Source organism: Anguilla anguilla, chromosome 17 (assembly GCF_013347855.1).
Source record: "Anguilla anguilla isolate fAngAng1 chromosome 17, fAngAng1.pri, whole genome shotgun sequence".
Lineage (NCBI taxonomy): Eukaryota > Metazoa > Chordata > Actinopteri > Anguilliformes > Anguillidae > Anguilla > Anguilla anguilla.
In genome coordinates this window covers 12,341,741-12,361,086 of record NC_049217.1, presented here as the reverse complement: position 1 = coordinate 12,361,086, position 19,346 = coordinate 12,341,741, and the positions used below count along the sequence as shown (strand labels likewise).

At 47.3% G+C, this 19,346-nt stretch overlaps 1 protein-coding gene across 5 annotated transcripts; it reads left to right on the top strand.

The window, feature by feature from the left end:
• The first annotated feature begins 5,102 nt into the window (after window positions 1–5,102).
• mrtfbb (myocardin related transcription factor Bb) lies at window positions 5,103–18,096 on the top strand. Of its 5 annotated transcripts, none has more exons than XM_035399061.1 (14): window positions 5,103–5,866; window positions 8,663–8,728; window positions 10,601–10,656; window positions 10,830–10,899; window positions 11,089–11,253; window positions 11,768–11,913; window positions 12,187–12,306; window positions 12,750–13,009; window positions 13,566–13,731; window positions 14,032–14,592; window positions 15,004–15,162; window positions 15,437–15,526; window positions 15,791–15,851; window positions 16,147–18,096. In XM_035399061.1, exons 1-14 carry the CDS (start codon window positions 5,812–5,814, stop codon window positions 16,602–16,604), a joined length of 2,433 nt encoding a protein of 810 aa, XP_035254952.1. In that variant the 5' UTR covers window positions 5,103–5,811; the 3' UTR covers window positions 16,605–18,096. The 5 variants fall into 5 exon arrangements, with proteins under 5 accessions (XP_035254952.1, XP_035254950.1, XP_035254946.1 ...); XM_035399059.1 differs by having other exon boundaries at window positions 5,106–5,866; window positions 10,833–10,899; window positions 12,166–12,306; XM_035399055.1 differs by having other exon boundaries at window positions 5,106–5,866; window positions 12,166–12,306.
• The last annotated feature ends 1,250 nt before the right edge of the window (window positions 18,097–19,346 follow it).

The window sequence follows — 19,346 nt, the reverse complement described above, 5'->3', positions numbered from 1 at the left end:
TAATAATTGATATTGTAAATAATTGTGACATAATGTCTCGGAAAAGAGACTGCTTATAGGATTACTGGTGGGAAATGCAGGTGGTGGGGGGACGGGGGGCTAATTGAAGTATCAAACATATTAAAGAGGATAATGTAATAAAGTGCAGGGGATGTCTGACACCGGGTAACGTGAACAGAACCAGAGGGCACATATGGGAATCATTAGAAAGCTCATTTCCCATTGCCACGAGAAAAGGATTAAAAAATGACTTAATAATTCACAGACTCACGTGCCAGGATTTATTTTTGTAGCTATTCATTAATGAAAAATTTAACAAAATTTAATAAAATAAGAAAGACAACAGCACAGAAAGAGATCAGTTGCATGCTTGCACTGCAGGAAAAAAACTGGTATGAAATTAAGAGTTGGAAGTTGATGGAAAATATTTGAATCTGGGCTACAGGTTCTGTGTTTTTTCAAAAGTGAAAGCATGAACAATTAAGTAAATGCCAACGACCAGCTGAGATGGGCCATAAAGCCTGCTTTCCACAGTTCCTCATGCTTTTTATGTGAGTGTTTATTCATTTTTTACGTTGGTAAAAATAGCTGTGGTGCTGTCTCCTACAGAAGGGCAGTGCTGGAATGGTTTCCTTGTGAATCACCAGTAGTCCAGGAAAGTTGAGAGGCTAAAGCATAACAGAGACTTCCAGTAAGAATGCAGAAGTGTTTCTACGTTGACACGATCGAGCCGCTATCACCTATGCGTGTGACCTCTGATGGATCGCGGGTCCTGCGGCGTGATACAGCCGTCAGTGATCTGGGGGGTTGCTGGGTAATAACTGTCCTTGGCTTGTGTAACGATCCAGCTGTGTTACAACACGCGTACCATAATGTCGCATTTTGCCCCAGACGAGGGTATGACCTGTCCAGAGTATTTCAGCGTGTTAGTTTCCACCTGAGGCATTTACATTGTGATGCCCTCTGAAGGCTGAATTTTTTATTTGCAATGTAATAATTTTAGTCATTTCGCACAACGCAATGGATGGCCAAAGTGAGCATGTCCAAAGGAAATGCATCATTCTGTGTTTTCTCCCTGTCTGTCTGTCTGTCTGTCTGTGTCTCTGGGGCTTTCCAGCAAGGAAGTTCATATTTTCATGTATTTTGAATTTAAAAAAATTTTTTAAATTCAAAATCCTCACCATACTCAATCCTTAGCAGAGGGCACCATTCTCAGGTAATTTGCCCAACACATCTATACTAGACCCCACACATATTTGGTGGCATAATTTGGCCTTTGACCCCAAATGGCTGTGGTATCTACAAAGACTGTGGCTGAAAGCAGGCACAGGAGCGAACTGTCCCCCACCCCTAACCCTCAACTCATCATGGCAAACTTCCAAACATAGGCTGGCAGTGGAGAATATTTCTGTCTGTGGGTAACTCCTCCCCACCCTAACCCTCGCCTGAGTGTGTGCATCAGTCAGGAAAATGCCAGGGCGAGAGGGATGGCGCCAGGAGGGAGTGAGGATGCCAAGGGGTGCCAGGCCACTGCAGATGGAGCTGGATTTATAGGTGTGTTGCATCCTCACACCAGGACGTGCTGAATCATTTTTGGGAACTCTGATGGTATTCCCCCCCCCCCCCCCTTGGTTATGACGTACTGTTTTCTGTTCTATATGCATCTCTGTGGGGAAATAGGTGGGTGGTGGTCTAGGGGGAGATTTGTGGGTATATGCATGTAGTGGTTTTCCTCAAGAGCTATTTTCACCAGTATAACATCACTTATTATTCTTTTAGTTCATTTTTAGCCTCACAACTGACCTCCTGAGGGACCTGTGGTTGGGAGCGCAAACTCTGTGAAGCATACCCCCCCCTCACACATACTAACACACACACATATGCCCACATACTCACACTTACTTTCTCTCTCTCTCTCTCCCTCTCTCTCTAACACACACACACACACACACACTCAAAATGGGGCTATGGCTTAGAAAATGGGTCTGTGTCCCATCCCCAGGTGGCTGCTATGGAAATGATAATTTTTCGGAGATTGCGGAGACAAGAGCTGGTCCGATATTTATAGACTTGAGATATTCCTCAGGAAACACCCTTCAAAAGCCAAACTATTGGAGGCCTACTATTTCCACCCACTATGATCCTACAGCATCACCATCATCATTATCATTATCATTTTCACATAAAAAACTGGAAGCTATCCATCTCTTTGTGGCCTGTTGCCTATACTGAATATATCTGTGATTGACATCACTGGAGCTACCTTTCAAAGCACCCTTGACCAGTTAGAGATACTGTTTCTGAATCCACTACTGCTGCTGACCACCGACAGCGCTTTAGTGGCCTGAGTGAATGTTTTACAGCATGTTAGTGCAGCAGTAAGGTCCCCACAGGGCTCTGAACTGCAGGGGAGAAACTTCCCCATGCTCTGGTTCCCACTCACTTGTGAGCTCATCTGGCAGCTGCAGACCCATTGGCTAATGGCAACTGTGACTTCAAAAGAACCCCGGATGGCCTACTGGGAGTGGCATCTGGTTTTCCCACAATCTGCACAGTGTCACGTATGGCCGGCACACAGTAGGGGGGGGCGGACAATCGAAAGGTCACACAAGGGCGGTTTGTTGTTTGTGAGAAAAAAAAGGAATCCCAGGGAAAGAACTTGGTTGGACGGATGTTAAATTCATGGACGATGCCTGTGAGGGGGCGTGACTTGCCATACTGCATGTGGGGTATGCTCCTGAGGTTCATTCTTTCAAACTACAATATTGCTCCTGGTTTTATTGAACTCATTTAACATTCTTTTCAAGCCACATTTTAAACACTTATGCAGGGTTGATAGTGACTGTAAGGGATCATCGGCTGATGATAATGACTGTCGAGTGACCTTTTGGTTAGCCTGGATTGTGATTGTGGCTTAGCACTATACACAACCCCACCCCCCCCCACACCCCAAACCTGTTTTCTGATTAGTCCCAAGTGATAATATATTTTTAATAGATACTTGGACAGGCCCAGGGGGAGAGGCTGTCTCCAGGTCTTTCTCTGTATGCTGTAATGGACGTTTGTCACTCAGTCATGCCAGAATTGCACATGGACAGATAAATTATAATGTCCCCTTCGCGCAAGACTCGATTCGCCATGATTCTGTTTTGGGACAATAAGCAGAGTGTGTTTTTAAAACTTTCAAGTCATTGCATTACAAAGCCCTAGTTAGAGCCCTGCTTAATCTTCGGCCTGCCAGAATGGTGCTGAAGCCAGTGGGATGACGGCACCAAAATTTCCCAACATCCAATAGATTAATGAGCTCTGTGTTTGCTTGTTTGTTTTATGAGTGCCCTTTCCAATGGTTTGCTTTAGTGTGATTGCATAGATGGAATCTCGGTAAAAATAAACATCTCTGTGCTGCTCAATAACATTTAATGAGACTCAGACCTGATTAAAAGGTGATGGTGAGTCATGGAGGTGGAATGCTGGAACTCCATGAATGCAGGAAAAAGCAGGAAAAGAATGTGGTGAGTATGAGGCTCTGTCATAATCTGTAAACCACTTCCTACCTTATTTAATACGGGAATTATGTCTGCCTAAATGCTGATTATGATGAATCATGTAATCATAATAACAAATGAATACATGGGATTGGGATTCCACACAGGAATGGGCATGATCCTAAACATTTCTTCTTGTATCCTCCCTCTGGCAGAACCTGTGCCACCAGGTACCATAGAAACCATGTTCCTGAGGAGAGATGGAGCACTAGAGGCTGCTGGGAGATGGTGGCGAGGGGGCTTGGCCTAGCTCTCAGAGTACGGTGGTTAGTCTGTGGGTAAGTGTGAGCGTCTAACTCATGAAAGCCCAAGAGGACCTCATGGCTGTGTGGTCGTGTTTCCCATGGTCTAGGCCATGACCCTGTCTGGAAATATTTAGCTGGCTCAATGAGGGCCCACTTTGGGCAGCCCCGAGGGGGCTGGTCGTGATCCGTGCTGAGTGGCACCGTGACATTTTACAGAGTCCCAGAGGCCCATGAAGTGAGGCATCGCTAGGAACACTCTGTACGGTCTCCCCTCCCCCAGAAACATCTGCAGACCTCTCAGCGGCTGAGTTAATTTGGTCCTTGCTGCTCTCCAATATTAGATCCTCTTATGACCCAGTCCTTCACTGTTCATATATCAGTCGTTGGCCCGCCTTTCTTCATCTTGGACAAAAAAACGGTTACATCACATCATGTATTTTCTTAGCCAAAGCTCTTAACCAGAGTAATTCACATAGCTCTTCTCTTCTGAGGGATATTTTACTGAAGCAATTCAGGCAGAAAACTTTGCTCAAGGGATTTGACCTCACAACTTCTGAGTTTCAAACACAGTTCCTGAACTGCTACACCACACTTCCACGTGTCACCTTCAGTGACAAAACTCTAAATCAGACTCTTGTTTTTGCCAGCTGAAAACCATGGTCCCCAATGCCCAATCTCACATACAGGAAACCACCTTAGCTGTTGAAATTCCTGCTGAAAAACACCAATGAAAAGCTCTTTGCATGGTTGGCAGAAAACCTCACAGTGCACGGGAACAAAGTAACTGAAAGCTGCTGAAATGGTGATGATATAATATACTGCTGGCGTTTCCTTTAGTGCTCACCTGGTCCATTTGTTTTTTCTGAAATGGTGATGCAGAAACATGGTGATGACATGGCAAATTGCTCAGCTACAATCTGGGCAGTTTGTGAAGCTGTATATTTTGTACCGCCTGCACTAATTCCATTAGTGGAGTCTGAATTCTGTGGGGCAGGGGGACCTGTGCATAACACCCTGTTAACATAACACCCGGTTATCGGTCACTGTCAGATTTATAGGACAGACAGGAATTTGTGAACAAACCACATCTGTACTGTATCTCGAGAGCCACCTTCCTGCACACACACACACACACACACAATAGGCACAGTCAGATTTATGCACACATATATGCTATAGTGGGCTGTAGGGTCTAGCTCTGTGATTGGCTCCTGCTCTTGGCCATTTGGGTAATGAACTCGATGAGTGCCACGAGGACATGGACTGCCTTTACCTGTCTCTCCACTGACTCTCACACTACAGTGAGAAACACAAAGGCACACTCTTCCTTCAGGGAAGGAGAGAGAGGGGGCAGGAAAGGGAGGGAGTGAGAGAAACAGAGGGAGAGAGGGAGGGACCACTGTGAGTGGTGAGAAGTGTCCCAGGCAGTGAGTAGTTCCTCCCAGCTCTGCTTCTCCCAGAGTGGCCAGAGAAACCCTGGGACAGCAACCCACAGCCACTGCGATGCTGCCTCCTGCACCAACCGACTCTCACGCCGACCTCCTCCAATGGATGCTGCCTCTAATGGACTCTTAACAGAACCTGCCCTAATGGACCCTTAACAGTACCTGCCTCTACTGGAGTCTTAACAGTACCTGCCTCTACTGGAGTTTTAACAGAATCTGCCTCTACTGGAGTCTTAACAGAATCTGCCCCTACTGGAGTCTTAACAGTATCTGCCTCTACTGGACTTTTAACAGAATCTGCCTCTAATGGACTCTTAACACAATCTGCTTCAATCTCACTCTAACCAGTGCTTGTTCTGATAGACTTTAACAGACCTGTTCGGAGACTCTAAGAGACTGTGGAAGGCGCCTCCATCTAAAGGACTCTGAAGGCACCCCCTGTAGTGGACTCTAATGGATTCTATAGGACATACCTTCTGATGAACTCTAAAAGGCGACCATACTAATGGACTCCAGAAGGCACCCCCTCTGAAGGACTGTAAAGGGCACCCTCTCTGACAGTGCTGCTGTCCTGCCATGGCCTGTGTGGATGTGGAGACCCCCAGCACCTGCAGGAGCCGATTCAGATCAGGTGCTCGCCTCTCTCGCCTCACTCTCCAGCTCTGTCTCTCCCTTCTCCTCATACTCATGTCTGTGTGTGTTCTTACGGTCCTATTAATCTTTCAGCCCTCCTGTCTCTCTATCCCTCCATGGTTTCCTCTTTTATCTCTGTGTTCATTGCCCCATCTCTTTCTCTCTCTTCCTTTGTCCCTCTGTCAGTCTCTAGATACTGTCCGTATCTATTCCTTTACTCAGTCTCATTGTACATCTCTATTCTCTCTCTGTCCCTCTCTGTCTCTCTGCATGTGTCCGTAGTCCGTCCGCCTCTCTCAGACTCTCTGAACATGCATCCTCTCTCTCTGGGCTGTGACGTCAGGGCCTTGGCCCAGAGTGGAGAGGCAGTGGGGAATGTGGACAGGCTGTTCCATTCCTCTTGATTGTCAAAGCTCTTGCACCTATTTACAAAAAGAGGCTTGCCAGCTGGAATCCCCATGGTTTTGTGTGTGTGTGTGTGTGTGTGTGTGTGCGAGTGGGTGTGTGTGTGTGTGTGTGCGCGTGGGTGTGTGTGTGTGTGTGTGTGTGTGTTGGGGGGGGGGGGGGGTATCCACACTAAGAAGGTGTACTTGCGTTCAATGTTCCCTCATCCTCCTGTACCAATGAGAAATGCTGCAGCAGACACCTTCATTACTGGGCTCCTATTGAACCTCTCTGCACACCCTGCTCATCTTCACACATTCCCCACAATGCCCTGCAGGCACATTCCCATCTACCTTGGACATCTTCCATGATAATTTCAGTTAGTTCACTGGTCTCTTATTGGCTGACAGAATGTGTAGTTGTGATTCTACTGTGCTAGTAAATATCCCTCTGTACCCGTGAGTGATGTGTAGTAGATGTGTGTGTGACCCAGGATGAGGAGTCTGCTGAGGACATGCGCAAAGTGAGGGTCGATCCATAGAGATTCACTGTTGGCTGTGGAGAGAGTTCATCATTTACACTGTCTGTGAGCAGAGCCTTCTGTTGCACTCTGTGCCACTCACAGGCTAAATGTGCCATTGCCAGCTCTCTGCTGTTTTGGCTGATGGTGTGTGTGTACGCGTGTGTGTGTGTGTGTAAGTGTGTGTGTATGTATGGGTGTGGAGGTATGCAGCAGGTCACAGCAGGAAACTGGGCTGGGCAGAACAGGACACGATGTTCTGAACCTGCCAACTGAACACGCTGCCCCTCCGGTACCACATGCATACACTCTCTCTGCCTCTCACTCTCTTTCTGTACACGAGCACACACACACACACACACACACACTCATGCACCCCGACCCCTGTTCACACAGCTGTAGTTTATGTTCTGGGAGTGAGTCAGTGTGCTGGTTGAGTGGGCGATAGCTCGTAGATCCTCTGGAAGTTGAGACAAGCCCGTGTAATGTGGCTGTGGGGCTCTCCTTAATCCAAGGATCAGACTATCCGTGAGCTGGCCTCATTAATCACGTAGCCTGCGTCATCACCAGCAGCTCCTCCATCACCTTCTAACATTTTACTAATGTCTGCAGATTGTTACAGCCCCGAACCTCACTCTGTCTCTTTCTATTGTCTCCACCCCCACCCTCACCCTGTCACCTTCTCATGTCTCCACCCCTACCCTCACCCTGTTACCTTCTCATGTCTCCACCCCTAACCTCACTCTGTCACCTTCAAGTGTTTTATTAAGAGCCAGAAAACACAGCAAGCTGCTACAGAGACACATGCTTTCCAAGGCCAGAGTTACATGCTTAGTGCTTAAACTGCAGGTTTATTCTGACACAGAGCCCAGTCACAGCACCTGGGTGTGCCTGCCAGTGCAAAGTTATTTTATTTAACTCTTCCCCGGGACATACGGGTACTTGGCGCTCGGTCATCCAAACACAGTGAAGCTATGGCAATAACTAGGAATGTAAAAAAATAGCTTGATTTCACAGTTACGCAGAGAGCGAAACAAGAGCTTGATTCTTATAAAGCTTTTTGGCCTGTTTAGTGAGAAAGTACATTTTTTCATGAAGTGCTTTCTTTAATTGGCTTGGAAGTCATGAACACATCAAACTACTTGAAATAATTGATTGACAGGTGTGTTTTAAAGGCAGAAAACGGTGTGACCACGTACAAACAGTAGTTATTGCTATTCATATTCATAAACATTATGACATCATTTTTTAGGTTATAAGTGTAATTGAAACGGTAGACAAAAGTTGAAAGGAGAGGCCCATTATTGCTCCTTTCTTTGTGGGTGCCCCCCATTTTGTTAAATTGTTCAGTTTTGGCCAAATGCAGACGGGGTTGAGCTCAGCTGCCTGGTCTTCAATGACATCACTAATGACATCACAGCTAACAAACTCAGAATGGAGCAGAGATTGTGTGGAAATATCGAATTATTTGAAAGCTCAAAGGAAGTTCAGCTTTAAAGGAAGTCTTTTTTGTTGTTGTTGTTGGATTTACAGTAACAACAATCACATACCGAGCCAGAACCACTTACAGGGCTGATTGGGGAAATGCTTGGCACAGCTAAATAAACACTGTCCCTGAGTTTGACCCCTCCACCACATAGTGTGATTAAGGGTTCGGGTAATCATTCTGCCAGAGACCTTGAATTGTCACATTCAGACAGGAAGTGTGCTGGTGGGAGACTGGGGGTGGGGCTTTATTGGTGGGTGTGGCCTGCCTGGCTTAGTTTCCCAGGATTTGTCAGGCTACATCCTGCTATGTGAGCTTGTGAGAGTCAGCTGGGTGGGAGACAGAGTCAGCACTGTTCCCTCTGCTTCTCTTCTGATCTCTCTCTCACTCCGACTCCCCGCCAGCTCTCCATGTGCGTCTTCAGCAAAGGTGTACCCGTGAGCAGCTGACCCGACAGGGCATCATGCCATGTGAGTATTATCACCACCACAGTTCCAACCCTCTCTGTCACCGTTTCAAAACACACACTTGCATGCTGCCTTGAACATTTCATTCACCCTGAACGACCCCAACCCTGGTCTTGGAGAGTCACAGGGTCTGCTGGGGTCCCCAACCCTGGTCTTGGAGAGTCACAGGGTCTGCTGGGGTCCCCAACCCTGGCCTTGGAGAGTCACAGGGTCTGCTGGGGTCCCCAACCCTGGTCTTGGAGAGTCACAGGGTCTGCTGGGATCCCCAACCTTGGTCTTGGAGAGTCACAGGGTCTGCTGGAGTCCCCAACCTTGGTCTTGGAGAGTCACAGGGTCTGTTGGGGTCCCCAACCCTGGGAACCCTTGGGTGTGTTGTTTTTATTTTAAAATCAGTGACAAATTCAACCCCGAGAAACCAGATGAAGTGAGGAGTTGAATGTGTATTCAACTACGTAAATTGGTCAAATAAGTGCTGAATAACTACAAAAACCAGCAGTCCCTGTGGCTCTCCAGGACCAGGGTTGAGGAGCACTGGTTTAGAATTATGTAGGAGCATAGCTGATGAATCAGGTTCTGCAGAAATTACTTGGATGAACTTGCACAAACTGGCAAATGGCTGGTCATTTGAAACAGTTTAACTTGACCCTTCATAATAGTTCATAGTCTGTGTGGCGTCTGATTTCCGATATGACCAATTTATGGCCACAGTGCCTTAGCACTTTTGAACATGTGTTATTGCAAACAAAAGGAAGTTCCTTTCCAGGATCATCGACAACAATAGAGAAGTATTTCAAAATGTCGGACTTCCCTGTTGGATTTTTGGTGACTGTGTAGGCTACTCACCATGCTTCAGCGCAATTTCCACACTTGAGGTTATTTTGGGAAGCTGGGACCCACAGCTTTTTTTACTAACTGCCCACTCCCCCCCGCAGTAGGCTAAACATTTCCCACTACCGCACAAATTACAGTGAGTCCCATGGGACTTGTGGGAATCCCGCCCCAAAGCTGACCTCAATATAACTACTTGGACATCCCTGGTTGTGCATAGATAACCCCGCACTGATTGTGTCAGTTGTGGGCTGATTACTAACCCCTCAATGATACAGTAATGGGGTGACTCAGTTAAAGATGTCTAGCGAGAGCCAGCTAAACAATGGCTCCATATCCCCCTCTGTCTCGCATCACGAATGAACGCGATAACAACCACGTCCTGCTGAACCGTTCCTTCACCGTGTGGAGTCTCGTCTCACTCGGTCATAACGCAGAGGGGGGCTTTTTCCCCCCGTTCCTGTTTTCGGTTTGAGTCTTTTAAGTGAGAAATCAAGGCGAGTCGAGCCAAGTTCCACCAATCATTGTGACAGCCAAGCGTGACTCAACCCCGCACAGGCCGAACATGACCGTTACCCTACAAAGGTCTGGCACTCAACTCAAAACCCAAACAAAAGCTACCCAGATCACTGATTGTGCAAGCGTTCCCCAAAGTTGTAAAAGAAAATGAGCATTCATTTCTGAAAGAACTACGAATTTAGGATTGTTTTTCATTTTGCTTCATTGGTTTTAGACAATTTTTAGCATGCCAAGGCTGCCTCTTTCAGTAAACTTAACATAATTCTCTGGAGACGGCCACACTACAACTATGATGCATGCACTGCCCATACCAGGTGGAGTCTGTTAGTCTGTTACCTGACTCTAATGTACATTCATGTGCATCTATTGCATACTTTCCTGTATTGCTCACTGCTTGTGACTGGTGAAGTGTCATGTGTACATTGTCTCAGCTTAAAGAGCGGTCGTCACCAGAGATTCATCAGACCAGACTCCTTGATTAATGAGTGAGTGTCTGTAACCCCCCCCCCCCCCCCTATTCCCCTACAGCCCTGAAGACTTCGGCAGCCTTCCACAAACAAATCCGTAGCCTAGAGAGAGAGAGGGTAAGACCATGTACTCACACACACACACACACACACACACACGCACGCACGCACACACACACACACACACATACCCACACACGCACGCAAGCACACACACATTCATTTTAACAGATGTGATGTTACAGCATGCGCTTCATGGACTCAGTTTCTCTCTTTTGCCGTCTCGCCAGCAGACAGAAAACTTCCTGAAGCACAGGATCAGGCGGTGGCCAGAGCGGGTCCGTATGCACATCCTGCAAGGTACAGTACCACACTGCATCAGCACTGCTGCAGAGCACTCTCAGAGATCTCAGCCCCATGTCACCTGGCATTCTCAGCTTGTATTTAGGGGGATTTTTATACATTTTGGCTTCACCATGTAGAAATCACAATACTTTTTATAAGTAATCCCCCCATTGGTGGAAACCTGACCTCTTTCTGGCTGTACGGCAGAAACCCAGGCGGAAGCCTCTCTCCAGGCCGCGCAGCTGAAGCTGAAGAGGGTGAAGCTGGCCGACAGGTTGAGTAAGAAGCTGACGCAGCGCCCCGGGCCCCTGGAGCTGGTGGAGAAGAACATCCTGCCCGTAGATTCCACCGGCAAGGAGGCCCTCAGTGGTAAGAGAGCCCTGCTGGTTAGCCAACTGCATCCCTTAATTTATACCTGTGGTTCCCAACCCTGTTCCTGGATATACTGTACTACTGTCCTGTAGGTCTTCACTCCAACCTTAACTAAGCACATCTCATTCAACAGCTAGAGATCTCATTAAGCTGCGAATTAGTAGAATCAGGTGTGCCAAATTACGGTTGAAATGAAAACCTTCCAGACAGTCTATCTCCAGGAACAGGGCTGGGAACCTATGATTCATACTGACCTCCTGCAAGGCCAAGCTCTGGCCTCTCTGCCATTCTGATTCATGACTGTTAGTAAGCTTTTTTCAGAGGGATCATAGCTTAAGATACATTCAGAGGGATTATTTGTAACAACCTATATTGTGAATGCTCATTGGTTAATAACCTCTGTTCTGAGTGATCATTGGTTAATAAGCTGTATTCTAAGTGATGATCGCTTGGTTCATTTGCTGTATTCTAAGTGATCATTGGTTAAAAATCTCTCATGTTGGCCCTGCAGTTGGGGAGGTAGGCCGCACAGAGGCACGGGATGTGTACTCCTTTGATGAGGACAGTGGTGATGCACTTTCCCACGAGCAACTGGCCAATCAGAGGCCACCCCCAGAGGAACCCAAACCGACTGATGTCCCCAACCCGGCCCTGCAGGTATGGGTCATCCCTCTGTCTAGATGATGATGATGACTATAATATTAATAATAATAATAATAATAATAATAATAATAATAATAATATCTGTTTTTGCAATCAGCAAAAGGTGTGTTCAGGCAGTTTGCATGCAGACTTAAAACATTTTTTCCTTCTAGCTGTCTTTCCTCTATTTGATGTTCAGGACTGATTGCCTCTGTTGTGCTATTAAGTGTCGTTACTCACTCACTCACTCACTCACTCTCATCACAGTCCTGCCCACCCACCTCACAGGCCCCTGCAGACTTCCTCAAGGTTCTCTCCATCAAAGAGCAGCCAGTCCACCACCCAGGGGCTGCCTCACAGCCAATCAGCCCAGTCAGTCCTGCCAAGGAGGGCACCACCCTGGTGAAGGTAAACCAAGCGTTCACAGCGCTAACACACAATGGGGAGAACACTCAGTGCAGGAAACTGAATATGTTCATATGCTTCATATTAAAAGAGTAAAATAAAAAGCCTGCTGTCTAATATAAAACATTAATATGCCTCTCTACTGTGAAATTTGTCAGTATGGACAATTCATTGAGAATGAGGTCATTTGTTAAATAGCTTGAAAGAAGCCATTTGTTGCATTACCTATATTTTAGCTCAGTAAGCTTTGTTAGTACCGCTAGCTAGGCTAGCTCAGCTAGCTTATTTAGTGCAGCTTGTTCATTTAGCTCTTAGCTCAGGTAGCACAATGCAACTAGCTTACTTAGTAGAACTAGAACAATACAATTAGTGTGGCGTGCGCAACGTTTGTCAGTTGAGCTTCTCCAGGAGGTTTGGACATTGGCCATTAATCTGCCTCACTCCAGCACAGCCTGCCCAAAATAGTGACTGACAGCAGCCGGGGGAAGAAGGCCCAAGATGGCCGGCCAAAGGTGAGGAAGCTGAAGTACCACCAGTACGTGCCGCCGGACCAGAGGCCCGGGTCCGGCAAGCTGAGCGTGGGCTCGTCCTACGGCCCCCTCCTGCAGCAGCAGCAGCAGCTCTTTCTGCAGCTCCAGATCCTCGGCCAGCAGCGGCAACCGCACCAGCTCTGCAGCTACCAGGCTGTCCCGCCGGCGCCGCTAACGTATGCCCCTCCCCTCCACTGAAATCCTGCACATACAGTAGATCTCCAGTATTCAGCTTGTTTCTGCTAACATACACCTCCACAGAAATACAGCACTTACAGTAGATCACCAGTACTCAGCCTGTTTCTGCTAACATACACCTCCACAGAAATACAGCACTTACAGTAGATCACCAGTACTCAGCCTAACTCTGCTAACGTATGCCTCTACATAAACCCATCACATACAGTAGACCCCCAGTACTCAGCCTGATTTCGCCAACATACACCTCCCCCCCCCACACCGAAATCCTGCACATAAATTAGACCCCCTGTAGTCTGGTTTTGCTAACGTAAGCCCCCACAAAAATCCAGAGAATAACAGTACACCCCAGTACTCAGCCTGGTTCCACTAATGTACGCCCTCACAGAAATCAGTACTACTCAGGACTACTCAATCAGGCCAGTCTTGCTCCAGGCTCAGCAGTGCAGTGGCTGTTCTCTGTGAAATAAAACACGACAAAATCTCCCTGTCACTGCTTCCCCACTTCACTGATGTCTGCCTCTCCCCCTACAGGTCAGTGGCAGGAGGGCAGAATGAGAGTGTCAGTGAGGCAGTGAGGGGTAATGAAAGCCAACCCACCCCCACTGTGGTGACCCAGTATAGTTCTGCCACCACACGGGCAAATAATGACCCAATCAGCAGCAATACTGCCCTACCTGTCAAGCTCAACGAAATGAAGGTGATGCCCTGAACACACGCTGAACACATGCTGAACACACATTGACCATGGGGTACTGAAGGGGAGGGGTTAATAGGCTGTGGGCACACTGTTCAGTATGAAGGTGATAATGCAATAAAACACAAGACGGAAATGATAATAACTATAATGTGTCAATTTATTACAAATAACTTTTCTTTTTTGGAAATTTTTAACTGATTGTACCGAAGCCATTGAGCCTTTCAAAAAAAGCCTATTTATACATGCTTGGGTTCGGCCAAACAAAGCCTTTCAATGGGTTTCCCCACTCCCTGCCTCCAGGTTGCCAGATTGAGGCAGGAGCTGAAGCTGAGGAGGCTCCCCGTCTCGGGCACCAAGGCCGAGCTGATCGAGAGACTGCGGCCATTCCAGGACGGCCCGGGGGCGGGGTCTCCGGGGAGCACGAGCCCCACGCCCCCGCCCTCCGTCTCCCCCGCCCCCTCTGAGCTCTCCGGCCCCGGCGGTGAGGTCGGGGACCGCCCCGCCCCGGGGGGGCAGGACGAGCGGCTCAGGGACGAGCAGCTCAGGGAGAAGGAGCGGCAGATCGAGGAGCTGACGAGGAGGCTGCAGCAGGAGAGGCGCAGGGTGGAGGAGCTGAGGAAGCAGCTGGAGGGGGTGGAGAGGCGGGGCCAGCGGGGGGCCGGGTCAGGCCCCGCAGAGGGGGCGGAGCACAGGGCAGGGTCCCCAAACTGCTCAGCTCCTACTCTACCCCTGGTGGTCAAACAGGAGGAGCCTCTCTCAAACCCTCAGCCAGGCCCTCCAAAGGCCCCGCCTGACAACCACATCCTCCTGCCTGTCTCTTCCACTGCCCTACTGCTGCTTAGCAACAACACCAGCCAGCAGGTACCACAGGGATACATATATTATATATATGCCTAAGCAAGACTGGGGAAATTGAACAAGAACAGAGTAGCACAGAGTACATGCATTAAAACCAATTAAAATAAACCACCCCCAGACCACATGGTCAAGTGCCTGCTCCTGTTTCATCCTTTGCATTTTCATTTCCTTGATGCTTTGATAGAGATAGTGTTCTTTATTTAATCAATTATCCTCTTGCTGTTATTTCAAAATTACTTGTATTTTAACTTGCGAGTGTTCCTCCTTTTATTCCTCCTTTCATCAATATTTAAATTCTGACTGCAAGAAACAGATAGTGAATCACCCTGCCCCCTCCCCCCCCAAAAAAACTGTTCCCATAGCACTGACTGTTACCCCTTGCCCCACTCTCATCCCTTTCATCCACTTTCTCAGGTCTTCCCAGCATGCACTACCTCCGGTTCTTGGCACGGTCTCAGCCGTAGCCAGGCAGAGGCCAAAGAAACCCAGAGTTTCCTGAACAGCAGCCAAGCGAGGGGGCCCCTTTCCAGTGCATCACTGACCCACGCACTTCCCAACGGACCCACATACAGGGTACCCCAAAATCACCATCTTGACTAGCCCTTAAATTTACATCATAGGAACAGGAGAATGACCTGCCAATCTGTTCCATGCATCAACAACTCTCTGAACCATTGTATGTTAGATCTGTTATGCATGCCTGTTATTTTACTTACCTATATGATCTGCATGTGTACATTATATTCTATTGGTTTAGATACCTGTTCACATAGTATATTAGAAGTGATGCTTTACAGTAGCGTGATGCGTGTCCTTTTCCACCTCCCAACCAACCCTCATCCTCCAGTCGCCCAGCTCCAGTGACCACACTCCCAAGGCTAAGGACCCACCCCGCTATGAGGAGGCTGTCAAGCAGACCCGCAGCCTGCAGGCACAGGTAACATAGGCACACTGTTCAATTTTATTGGTGTAGTTCTTTTTACTGTGACACTGTCACAAGCAGACTTCACAGGAAAATGTGTGTGCTTTTTTTTCACTAGCCAGTCAAGCTACTCTAAACCTTTATTAGTACTAATAATTAGTAATAATAATAATAATAATAATGTTATTAATATACTGCCCACTTCAGGATTCTGGTTAAATCTTCTTAGATTACCTTAGCAGTTCCAAACAGTTCCTCTCTGTTTTCACTCCACTATAGGTTCCCATGGTAACCAGCCATCCAATGGATGATCTGTTTGACGTATTGATTGAGAGCGGAGGTGAGCAGTGTGTGAATGCACATGTGTATGTGCAGGGGAGAGATGTGGTGTGTGCATGCATGAATGGGGGAGTTGGAGTGTGTGTGTGTGTGTTGGTGTATGTTAGAGGGGGCTGCATCCATTTATATTGCTAATTAATTAACTCACCACTTTAGCTGGCGAGTAATCAGACAGAAGATTCAACCCCCTGACATAGGCACTATAATTATTAACACGTGACCTTTAATGCTGTGTGTGCTGAGAATGTAGATTATTGGCTCCTGCACTAATCCCTCAAATTCATTTTCTGGAACAGAGATCTCCCCCACAGTGAGGCAGAGTCTGCCCTCTACCCCAGTTACAGCCAGCATCAGCACCCTGCCCATCAGCTCGGCCCTGTCCCGGCCCCCTCCACAGGTACAAGTGGCCCCTCCTACCCCGACCCTTGACCCTGCTCTGACCGCTGACCCCATTCCCATCCCGGTCACCCTGGCGTCCGACCGGCAGCTGGAGGCGTTTCTGGAGGACACACTGGCAGGCGTGGCGGAGGGGGCGGGGCCACAGACGCTGCACTGCCCGCTGCTGGACTCCCCCATGGAGGATGCCCTGCCCCTCTGCCCTGCATTTGAGCTGCAGGACGGCGGGGAGGACATGGACTGGCTGGAACTCCCCACGGCAGTTGGGCCCGGGGAGGTGCTAGGTCCTGATAGCCCACTGGGCATCCTCTCCTCTGACCTGCTGGATGGACATGGCTTCCATCTCCACTGGGACTGAGGGTTTCTGGTAAATCTGGCAACCAGTAAGTTCTGCAGAGTGGAGTTTTTGGGAGGCCTTGTCCAGCACATATATACCTCCATGGCAGCGAGACTTCCCTCCGGTCTGAACTCCACCAGAGGGAATGCCCCATATTTCATTCCTGAACATCGGCAGACTAGCTTCCAAACCAACAGTAACCTGCTTCCATTGGACACCTATCTTACTATTCCACTGTACCCGTCCAAACCTGGCCACCCAAAACCGGGTTGCGGTTACACTGCAGGCTTTCCAGAAAAAGCTTCAGGTATGTTTGCCATGATCAAACTTATAAAGAAACTGTATTTTTTTTCTGTGAAAGAATTGGATCTTTCTGCTCATTTTTGGGGTAGAGAAGGTGTGAAGAGTGGGAAGGTGGTGGGCGGACAGAGTGCTGGACCGCTATGCTCGGGTCATGCGCTGAGTGTGAGCAGGACAGGAAAGGGGTGCGGCTTTGGGTTGTGCCTGTCACCTGAAAGCAGCTCCAATATCCTACCGCCCCAGCATAACTCCCACAGGATATTCCAGTAACAGCTGGACCGGATACACCACCTTTCATCTGCGGCAGTTCTGCATGGCGCTGACTGACCACACCTGTACTTTATCTTTTTATAACAAAATTGTACATAACTTTAGACATTTTTTTATGACAAGCATATTCTGTGTAGAGTTGTAGTAGCGCTAAAGGGGAAGAATTTTGCTGGATTGAGGCTGGGGAGGGAAAAGATAATAATGTATCTGTGCATGCGTGTATGCATGCGTGTCTGTCTGTGTGTGTGTGTGTGTGTACCTGTAAATAACTATGTGTCCCTATAGAGGGTGCTGTTGGGTCAGAGATTTGCATTACACAGTACTCTCAATCTGGCCTTAAACAAACCCAGTGTCAGGCTCAGGTGGCTGCCCAGCTCAAGCTCAGCACACACTCCTCAGCAGCACTGGAGCCTGGTCTTCCTGCGCTGCTCAGCCTGCATACTCAATACGGTGGAAGAAGGGGTGTGGAACCCCATCCCTGGAGGACCTAGATCCATTACTGGATTTCGCTCCAACATCTGTTCTAAATGACTGCATTAGCACAGGGGTGTCCAATCTTATCTGGCCGGTGTGGGTGCCGGGCTTTGTTTTAGCCCAGGACTACGACACCTGATTCAACTAATTAACTAATCATGGTCTGCAATCAAGTTGAATCAGGGGTCTTAGAGCTGGGCTAAAACCAAAAAATCTTGCACCCTTTACGGATAAGATTGGACACCCCTGCATTAGTGCAATCATTTAATTTATCCGGCATTTTAAATACGATTATTGAAGAGCTCACAAATGACAGCTGAAGACTGTCCTCGTGTCCCTAAATGGATCATTTTGCAATGGCTTAATCCAGTGTTTCTCAAGCAGTTTTTTTTTACCCCTGGCAAATTCAGCAAAAATATAAAAATCTCACAGAGCAGCAATTTCTCAGAAGCCAACAACAACAAAAAAATGATGCTTTCAATAGCAGCAGACATTAATCCATCTGCTGATTGCATTGCTTGACTGGGGAACTTTCCTGATTTCTTTTGCTCAGTGAGTAACTAATAATCAAACAGACTAAAATTGAGATCTCTTAAGAGCATTTTTTTTCTGTTAGCTTTCATAAAGATGCAGCATAATAAGATATGGCATAATAAGAACCTGTTTATCATTGGCTATTGCTGGCAAAAAAATATTACTTTTCTTAAAAATAAAAACGTAACAACAAGGTAATTTAACATTACAAAGTTATGAAAACATTGCTTTCATAACTGAAAGCTGTTAACCATGAGAAGCACTATGTATGGGGTGAACTGTGAGTTAATATGTAAATAAAAGGCATTGAAATGCATGTTTTATTGTGCTGTTCCATAGAAACTGGCTGAGGGGGCTGTTGGTCTGATGCAGAGCAGACAGTGCTGTCCTTTCATACTCCTGTTGAAATTGTACAGATTTGCATGTACTCATTCCCACACTGCAGTAAACGCAGGGCTGTCACACACGCAGGTATGATGTCCTCGGTTGCTGTGGTTACCTGCGTGTGCATTTAACAGGTAACACATCTGGCGATAGACAGTACCATGCAAAAAGTCAGGCCGTCATCCTTTCTTTTACTTTCTTTCCAGTGAAAATCATCATTAAGTGCAAGCTATTTTTCAGTGTCAGAAAATAATGCAGCAAATATATATTTAACACAAAATTACACAAAAACCTCTACGACTGTATACAATATCAAATCTTTCAGTATTTAGTGCCCAGTCTTTACCTTTGTTACAGCCTCCATTCTTTTCAGGAGACTTGCTTTGGGTTTTTCAAAGAAATCTGCAGGGATATTTTTTCATGCTTCTTGTAAACACCTCAAAAGCTCAGTCTTAGAAGTTGGTTGCATTTTACGCTTTTCTTGATCCAAGTAATCCCAAATGCATTAAATTATGTTGAGGTCTGGACTGGGGAATCTGGGGCAGGAGGGGGGGGGGGCATTGTTCTGAGATCACCATCAGCTTGATCTTATTAGCAGTGTGCTTGGGGTCATTATCCTGCTGTAAAATTAATTTGCTCCCATCCGAACATTGTCCCAGTGGGTATTACGTGATATGTTAAGATTTGGTTGTATTTACCAGTGTTCATGACGCCTTCGATCAAAACCAAATCACCAACTCCAGATGTTGTTACACAACCCCAAACTTGCACTGATCCTCCACCATGTTCACGTGACAAAGA

Coding starts and splice junctions, on each gene's coding strand:
- mrtfbb (XM_035399055.1), top strand. CDS start 5,812: ATGGCCTGTGTGGATGTGGAGACCCCCAGCACCTGCAGGAGCCGATTC. Junction 15,527..15,790: donor CCCGCAGCCTGCAGGCACAG/GTAACATAGGCA, acceptor ACTCCACTATAG/GTTCCCATGGTAACCAGCCA. Junction 15,852..16,146: donor CGTATTGATTGAGAGCGGAG/GTGAGCAGTGTG, acceptor TTTCTGGAACAG/AGATCTCCCCCACAGTGAGG.